This window comes from Nannobrachium achirus (assembly GCF_963921795.1).
Source record: "Nannobrachium achirus genome assembly, chromosome: 11".
NCBI lineage: Eukaryota > Metazoa > Chordata > Actinopteri > Myctophiformes > Myctophidae > Nannobrachium > Nannobrachium achirus.
In genome coordinates, this window is record NC_137820.1 from 59489404 (window position 1) to 59499404 (window position 10001).

Sequence of the window (10001 nt, forward strand, 5' to 3'; positions counted from 1 at the left end):
TCTTGCTACCTGCTTGCAACAGCCAAGGAACCCGAGGAAAGACTAGAACCAATGGAACATGGATGGATGCAAGGAACACTTCGACTCTCGAGGATATGGCTGCCTTGCTGATGGATAAATGGTAAATGGTGCATATATATAGCGCTTTTATCCAAAGCGCTTTACAGAAATTGTGCATTACATTCACCCACACATTCATACACCGGTGGCGGAGGAAACCATGCAAGGCACCAACCAGCTCACCGGGAGCAATGTGGGGTTCAGAGTCTTGCCCAAGGACCCTTCGACATTAACTCAGGGGGAGCCCGGATTCGAACTGGGAACCCTTCGGGAACCCTTCGTGCTCTAATAACGGTTTCTCTACCCCTGAGCTATGCCGCCCCAATATCGGTGCATCATATTTTGCCATGGAACAATGGCAAATACATCCTGTAAAAACACATCATACGGTACTAACTTGGATGCACACAATCACAATATGGTGCACTTTGAGGGAAATTGTTATTTAATTTTGTGTGTGCTTTTGTGTGTGATTTTTATTTGTCAATTTTATTCGTAAATAGTCTTATTTGCTCATTTAAACACCCATTTTAAACCCCCCTTTAAAGTTAAATGTGGATGTTCACTTGTTGTATTTCTCACTAGTATGTCTTTTGTTATAAACAAAACAAACTTACTATAAAATAGTAACAAACTTACAAAAAATACTATAAAAGTGCAAGTAATGAACAAAATCGTTTTTGTAAAATGGCATTGACATTGATATTTCAAAGACAAGATGATCCTTAATGGTCAAAACTATGTCAGAAATGAATTATACATGTCAGCATTAGTTGATTTAGACCTACTGCACCTGTTTTTACTCCTAACAATGGCCAAGTTATGGCCCACGGTCTTCGGAATAGCAAAATGACCTTGACCATGACCTTTTGAGGTCCAAATCACCCAAAATGGTCAAAACAATATCAGAAATGAATTCCCCACACCACAATTAGTCCAAATAGAGGTATTACATGTGCATATACACCCAGAAACAGAAAAGTTGGATTTTCATGATAGCCGATGGCAGCCATATTTGATATGGCCATTGCGCCATTCCTGGCACTATGGCGGACGAGCACCTCTGTGATTATTCATGTCTAGGGACCCACTGACTCAGTTCAGGTGAGAAACTCCCCTAACACCAAATTGCGAACAGGACTTTAAGTCAGATACTGGATTAGTGTAAATGGTGCATTTATATAGCGCTTTTATCCAAAGCGCTTTACAGAGATTGTGCATTACATTCACCCATTCACGCACACATTCATACACCGATGGCGGAGGAAACCATGCAAGGCACCAACCCCAACCTACTCACCAGGAGCAATGTGGGGTATAGTCTTGCCCAAGGAAAGGACCCTTCGACATTAACTCAGGGGGAGCCCGGATTCGAACTGGGTACCTTTCGGGAACCCTTCGTGCTCTAATAACGGTTTCTCTACCCCTGAGCTATGCCCCCTCTGTGTGGCATCCCAGTGGACTCATTGATGGTACTGCATCCTTCTAAAGGGGGGCATCAAATAGTAAACAGTATATAGGATAGGCCATCATATTCAACAAACTACCGAAGGGAAACTCTGGACGTTACTGGAGAGAAAAGGTGAAATACTAAGGCAGGGCTTCAACGGCTTCAACGTTTTCAGGCCAGGGACCCCTTAGCTGAGAGGGAGATAAAGCAGGGACCCCTTAGCTGAGAGGGAGATAAAGCAGGGACCCCCACTACATATTGTATAAAATTGTGTTGCAGATTTTGATAGATGGCATAGATAGATTCATAGACAGCACTGTCATCAGTCCATGAATTGGATTCATTTTAATGTGTTTTTTCAGACATTTATCCACTTAAATCGTCAATACTTAATACATTTGACCTTTCACTCTGTATTTGGTCTGCTCTTTTTTTTTTCACCTCTACACCAAACCTATTTGCCAGAAATAGCCAATCTACAAGCTCTCAATGGCTTATCTGCTATTTTTTTTACTAAAGTTCTCCTCAGAATAGGGATGCGAGGGTTCAAGTTGTTCACTTAAAATAATTATCCCATCACACAAAGATTTGGCAGCCTCCCTGTAGTAACTCTGAGGACCCCCTAGGGGTCCCTGGTCCCCCGTTGAAGACGCCTTACTAAGGGATACTGAGTGCGTGTGCACCGTGCCTGCGTGCGTGCGTGCGTGTGCGTGCGTGCGTGTGTGTGCGTGCGTGCGTGCGCGCGCGCGCGAGAGAGAGAGAAGGGGACTGAGATTAAGGAGAATGGGTGAAGGATGGAGGGAGAGCGAGAAAGAGAGAAGAGAGAGAGAGAAAAAAGAGAGAGAGAGCTAGAGAGAGAGAGAGAGAGAGAGAGAGAGAGAGAGGGAGAGGGAGAGGGAAGGGGGATGGAGGACAGAGGGAGAGAGAGAGAGAGAATAGTAATAAGAGAGATGACTTTTATTTGAATAAATCTAGCCTGTGTGATATTCTGTAATCCTCAATAGCCTATTAATTTGTGTTACAGGCATATTTTATATTGAGACATTGCAAAAATGTCAAATAAATAAACCTCTATCTTTTCTATTAAGTTATAGGCAGACTATATCATGTCAACAGCACAGAGAGACTATAATGACTTGCATAATTTATTTCAAGTAATAACTGTTCGCCTGAAAACTGGTTTGGACACCATCCAGAATCTATATCTAAAATATCAATGCATAGCTAGAATGAAGTTTTCTTTTTAATCAATAATAGGCTAATTGTGAATAAATAGGCTATACGAGTTGTGAAGATTAACCACATTGCAACGCATTTCTCTAGCCTATAGTGAAGTCTAACAACGTGAAATCGTTTGAATTGTAAAATATAGCCTAACTAATTACAACAATATAGGTGGTGTTATAGGATAGGCTAACAGTTCGGGGCAAGTTTGTTATCGAGTCTTGGGTAGCCTTCATTATGCGTAATCAGTGGTGGAAAAACTAATCGCATTTTGCATTTTGTTTACAAGTAAAAGTCAGGAATTACAAATTTACATGAGTATAAGAACAAAGGTATTGGTATCAAAATGTAGGCTAGCCTACTTAAAGTAGGCTATAAAAGCAGAAAGTATAGTCATTATGCAGAATGTCCTATTTCACAAGTTTTCAAATGTGTTCAAACTTCATAGAAATAAAAATCGAATTAAGGTTGGATTAATCAGGGTAGCCTACTTCGAGTCTTCGACGTGACAGTTGATGCAGACAATCGGCAATTGTATACTATGCATCAATTCAACCTTTGAAACAGCTATGCTATGCAACAATAAACAAGTTGATCAATTACCATTATCGTTTTATCAATTTTTGCTGTTTAACCATTCTACAGGCAGAAACATGACTGCTTGATTCATGCATTCTGCATTCATTCTAGTTCGTTTAAATCAACGTGTGTTAGGCTACATTAACGTCGGGTTTTCTTATTGATAGACAAATACCTGCTAGCCTATCAATCAAATTAATTGCAGCAGAACGATATTTTTCCTTCACAACATGTCCCACTATCACTTCACAGTATAGCCTGAGTATAGTCTACTTCAAAATTAACTGATCTACAAGCTCACAAGTCACAATGCGTTGTAAAAGCTTGTAAATCACCCATTTTCATTGTGCGGCACAAGAAAATAAGCAATGCTGAAGTTTAAAAAAAGAGACACAGAGCAGATGAGCAGAGCAACCCACAAACTTGTGCCTCCTACCGTCCGCGTCGAAATGTTTCCAAATGTCCAGGAACTGAGATGCGGTGACCTCGGCCAGGTGAAGGTGAGGAGGCTGCTGAGGTTTGTTTGCCATCTTCTCAGAATAAGATGAATGGATTTATAGTTGTATTATGATGATGATGATGAGAGGCTTTAGTCCTGCTGCCGGCCGCTGCTACAAAACGCCGCACTATAAACTTTTATCCGTTCAAAAAACACAACCCACTCTCACTCACTCTCACTCACTCTCTCTCTCTCTCTCTCCCTCTCTCTCTCTCGCTCTCTGTGTGCCCCCCGTGCGCGCTGCGCGCCGCTTTTAACCCCCCGTCCGGGACGCTGCAGTTCCCCGGTGCGCGCGCGGGAGGCGCAGTGTCACCGCCGACGAGACGAGAGCGTGTGTGTGTGTGTGTGTGTGTGTGTGTGTGTGTGTGTGTGCGCGCGCGCGCGCGCCCGTGCGCGTGCGCGTGTGTGTGTTGGCATGTACCATACGTGTGACAGAGAGTGGCAGGTTGTCATCATCAGTTCCTGCACTCATCCAGAGGCGTCAATTGGGTATGGCAAGGTATGGCAGCTGCCATACCAAATAAACAAATAAAATGCACTTCTTAAAATAAATCCATCATGCCTGTTGCTAAGGTATGGCAACATGACTGGTGTCTTGCATGCGCGCCTTCGCGCGCATGCAAGACACCAGTCATGTTGCCATACGTTAGTTTTTGCTGAACTGACGCCACTGCACTCATCATAGGTACATCCATCTGCTTGTCGGTTTGTTACAGTATACATAGACTGCTGAACATCTGTGTCAAAGTAATGTGCGTGCGTGCGTGCGCGTGTGTGTGTGTGTGTGTGTGTGTGTGTGTGTGTGTGTGTGCGCGTGCATGCATGCACTGTACCACATGTGTATGGACTGACTGCGCAGGTCTGTAGTAGTAGAACATCTGTGTGCGTATCAAAGCGTGCGGCTCTCCAAGCTTGGCTGCCAGTGAGAAGAGCAGAGCAACATGGATTTAATTAGAACTCACAGGCTAATCACATTTCCCACACAGCCGCAGGCGAGCAGCCAGTGATTAACCCACATAATAATGTAAATCATGAAGCATATTATTTTTGTGTCATGAATAGACAGTCTAACATGTGCAGGAGGGCACCATGAAGGAAGACAAGGATCTGTCGGCTTATATTGTTTATTTGATATGGACAGAATATTTAATTTATTTATGGTTTATTTGATAGGAACACAGAATGTTTATTTATGGATTGGGCCTATATCTGATAGGGACAGATAAAGTATGCATACACTGGCTGAGAACAATCCAATGCAATTTGCAACACCCACTAGAATGGCTTTGTTAAAAACAAAGGCACACATAAATACGGTTTAGTGGTCAAATATAATAAAACACAGGATTAGAATAATGTAAAATAAGTGAGTAGCCAGGGTTGTTTCAAACATCATTTCTTTGGGTGTATATATAATGCACATTAACAGTAATTAAGCTGGACCAGGCACGTGCACACTCTTCAGACATGCATGAATGCAGTTTTTACTATGGTGAAAGAAATACAAATGCCCTCTTTCCATGCCATACCTGAAGGCAGCATTCAAGAGCATTGCCTTGTCCAAACTCTCGTGAACTTGAATGCAGCATCTTATGTTGAAAGAATTGCCGTCTCTGTGTAGAAAACAAGCATCGAAAATAGCCGACCTCCAAGCTGTGAGCTTGGAGGTCTGCTATTTTCGATATTTTCACCAAAAGGCCCTTTTAGAAATGTCAGCCCCTGCCTAACATTCTCTGCACGTCCCTGCGCAGGACCGACTAAAAGACATGGGAATGTGTGAAAGTGCATGTTGTGTGTATGCATGTCTATTTGAGATGAAGTGTGGGAGAGAGGCCTGTTTGAGTGTGTATGACGTGCGTGAGAGTGTTAGCTCAGCAGAGCTGTCTTGGTCTATTTCCTCAGTGTCTCTTTTCACTCCATAACAATCAATAGCGGGCCCTGTGCTCGGTTGGCACAGAGAACCATAGATAGATCATCATTACATTACAGGCGAGGGCTGTCGCCTGCCTTTGGGGACTGCAGAGTCACTTTATAGCCTACACATGCGCGGGAATGTACAGTTCAGTACACTACACCAGTGGTTCTCAACCTTTTCAGGCTGCGACCTCCAAAATAATCATATTTCAACTGGGAACACCTGCCATGCACAAGCACTTGGAATTTTAGGAGTTGGCATTACATTTAGTTTGACTCAAACTATTCCATTGTGAAAATAGTTGCATTGCGAGGCGTTGTGAGCATGCTATTTTCACAATTTCTGCCTCTAATATTTGACAATTTGACAAATGTTTGACCAGAGGTACTAAAGGTCTTTATAGTCCTTAAATTGTCACTTTAGAAATGTTCATATATAAACTTTAAACTTTATGTTGGTTTGTTTACTGTTGAGAGAGATTGCACATTAAGTTAATCATCTGGGGACCCCCCAAAATAATTTGGGGACCCCCCTGGGGGTCCCGACCCACAGGTTGAGAACCACTGCCCTACACTGCACTACATTACGCTGCACGCACGCACGCACGCATGCACTGTGTGATACGATACAGACTTGACCTCAAAGACCTCAGGAAGGCGGGGCGTCCTCCTGGCTCTACCTCTCGTCTATCTCCGTCGCTGTATAGGCTGTTTCTCTCTACCGTCCTCATCTCTCTGCCTCTCCATCTCTACTGTATCTCCCTCTCTCTATAATTGTTTCTTGTTCTTATCTCTCTGTCTTGTCGTTCTCTCCCTTCCTTCATTCAAAGCAGATGGTACAGCTATTTGCATCCTTCAGGAATAAGTCGCTAGTGTTCTGCAGTGAGGCTGAATTGTATTTTGCATACAATCATGTCAGCGCAGGTGTGTGTGTGTGTGTGTGTACAGTATGTGTGCATATGTCAACATCTGCACACAGGTCCAGCACACATATTGTCTTCAAATTTAAAGTGTGTGTGTGTGTGTGTACGTACAATATGGTAATGTAATAAAGTAATAAATACAATCCTGCCTATGGGTGCATGTTGCTGTTTCGGTTGTCAGGATGCCTGGATCACCATGTTAATATTTCATATCTGCTCACCCACGTCAACATGCTGTATTATGAATTATGTAATAGATAGGACCAGAGCATGGGAATAGCCATTTCCATTCAGATGAACGTCACAGCATCTCCTTCTGTTTGAGATATAGTTTGACTTGTGTGTGTGTGTGTGTGTGTGTGTGTGTGTGTGTGTGTGTGTGTGTGTGTGTGTGTGTGTGTGTGTGTGTGTGTGTGTGTGTGTGAGGTTGAAAAGGGAACGTGCCCTCTCCTTTATCTTGTTGTATTTTACACATTATTTCCTGTTTATTGATCAGAATTATTGATGGGAGTGGAATTCCGTTTCTCCTTGAATCAAAGCTCAACATCCACATTGATTGCCTGTGCATGCGTGCACACGCACGCACGCACGCACGCACGCACGCACGCACGCACGCACGCACGCACGGTCGCACGCACGCACGCACGCACGCACGCACGCACAGATAACACACAGATACACACATACACATTTGTTTTAACACTTTTATTTTTTATTTTGAAGCTATTATAGCTTGATGAAAATACATTTTGTTTCAAGACAACAGAGATACTGTAGTAGTGTAAATGAAGTGCCCATAGGTTCCAACCTGAGACCATAAAGGGGAATGGCACTGAAAGGGGAGCCAAACCCAAGTACATTTCTTGCCACATTTGTGAGTTCGCTGTCATCTAAAGGTTAAAACCTAAGAGCTATCTAATACAATTCGGTCAGATATTACACAAATAGACTGCAAACACTGCCAATTTGGTCTGCTGCGCTTGACACATAACATATACATATACATCGGCCACATAGTGCAGTGCATGCATGTATACCTCTTGATTATGTTTGCCTAACAACTTTTGATGGGCATCGCCCATCAACAGCCAATGAGATTGTTTGTTTGCCTTGTTTACCTTCGGATGCAGATAGCTGTTCCCCTTTAGTGACCAAAATGAAGGAAAAGCTCATCACTTTGTAGCTACATGACACAAAAACAAAGATAACAAAGCCTACAGCAGCTGAGAATTCAGCAACACCTCAACCAAGTTGATGTCTGTTTGAACAGTGCACAACTGGGATGTTATCAGGCTGTGCAACATGGGATTCTCACTGATATTTCTGAAAATGAGAGTACCTTTCTTGGTCTATAATTAGAATACATAGTTTGACCATCAATCTTATAGGGCTGACAACTCATTCACATAATGAGTCTCACAGCTCAAGATTTTACATCCAGATGACATTGTTCTTATTCCCTTCATTCCCAGTGGTATTCCCCCATATAACTTGCATTAGCACCTTAATCGAAAGCCTGGTGGAAAGTGCCTCAGAGGTGGAGCACTGATCTGGGATCACTCCAGCCTCTTAGGTTCTAATAAATGAGATAGCTAAGGGAACCTGGCAGTTGGTCCGAGATCAGTTCTGTGAAAGATTGAAAAATGCAGCCCTGATAGTATAATAGTCCTGCTTTAACGTTACAGTTACACGGTCCTACATCACGACTACATCTACACTGTGATTAGCGCTTGCTTTTGACTCTTACTTTGATATCACGTTGTGCAAATCATAATTGTATTTTATTTATTCATTAGTGTTCCACTGTATTTATAATAAAGAGCTCTATATTATTTATTTGACGGGTGTCTTAGAGACCAATTAAGCTAAAATCAACATCCTTAGTACTGGTATCAATCCACATCCAGTATACATTATGAATTTTATACATTTTATACATAAATATATTAGATTGTTAAAATAGGTGTTTGTTCCATTAAAAAATAAATTACTCTCATTTTAATATAGAGAAATTCAATATACTCTACAAATAGCAATTCACATTTGTAGACACAAATAAGTATTCATTTAAAATGATGTATAAATAACAATAAAAAACTAAAACAAGATACAGTGCCATATAGACAAAGGGATTAAAAGCTTGATCACAAGCACGTTCATCTCTACCTTTTCTATAAATTATGAGGCCTTATTTGGTGACATGTATAAACCTAGGCATACTGCACTACAGTCTTGCCCATGGAGAAACTCCATTACAAGTTCCACGTTCTAACCCTGCATTAATTTAGATAAAAACAGACCACAATCACAGTGTCTTCTGAACAGTTGTAGAGATGGGAGACTACATTCACAGGTGATGGTACTGTATAGCCTACATTTGTCTCATGAAAGGAAAAGAAAATCTGTTAATGTTAGCTGAAATCTGGGAAAATACTGTTCTATAACCCACTAAGGTCAAGTTCAGAGGTTGTGAGTAATAGCTGCTGTCCAGACAGTTAGTTCCTACGGTAAGAGGACAGTGCTGTGATTCATTGTGAACCAAAATGCTGACTAATTGTCCTCGTCCTATCTAACCTACTGTAATAGAGGTAGTAAAAAGATAAACAATCTCTGTGGACAAGATCAGTGATGTTGATAATATTGATAATAACAATATCGTCATTGTCGGGCAGAAACCTTGTATCTCCAAGTTTCAAGTTTGTACGTTTTAAAGTTAAGCCCTGCTTCATCAGACAAGGCTGTCGCACAAAAGTAGTGAAAACAGCCGATCTACAAGCACACTGTGTGCTTGCAGATCGGCTATTGTCACTAGTTTAGTTCTTTTTTTAAACGATAAATACAAAACGAACAGTCTTGGACGTACAAGGTTTCCACCCGACAACGACGATATATACTTTACACTACTAAAGGGTAGTGTGCTCAGGGCCGGATCTAGCCTTTAGCACTAGGTGGGGCAGGAAGAAATGATAGGGGGGTCACCTCCAGCCCATGCCGCTTCGGGGAAAAAATGGGCGGACAAACCCCCTAAAACACCCGAAATGCATAGAAAACAAAGCATTTTGGCACACTTATACCTATAACACGCAATACAAACAACAGGTCTTACACCTATTTATCTCTCTCTCTAATATCTTATCAGTTTATCTATCCATCTACCTTGTAGCATAACATTTCAAATAGTTAAATACTTTTGAAATTTTAGATTTTTGCATGCCATCATGTTTGGTGGGGCAGACAGGGCATTTAGGGGGGCATTGCCCCCCCTTGCCTATGCCTAGATCCGGCCCTGAGTGTGCTGAAGTCTAAATTAGCTTTCATCACACACTGACTAGTCAGTGAATGTCTTCTATAC

The 10001-nt window shown here is 41.9% G+C and overlaps 1 protein-coding gene across 1 annotated transcript in view; it reads right to left on the reverse strand.

The window, feature by feature from the left end:
- calb2a (calbindin 2a) overlaps nt 1-3843 on the reverse strand; it is a gene marked incomplete at both ends in the record, with an annotated part of 31190 nt that extends 27347 nt beyond the window's left edge. Inside the window, one exon of the mRNA XM_080737227.1 lies at nt 3750-3843. Within this exon, the coding sequence (XP_080593353.1) occupies nt 3750-3843 (94 nt within the window). The remainder of the gene's footprint in view (nt 1-3749) is intronic.
- Between the last annotated feature and the right edge of the window lie 6158 nt (nt 3844-10001).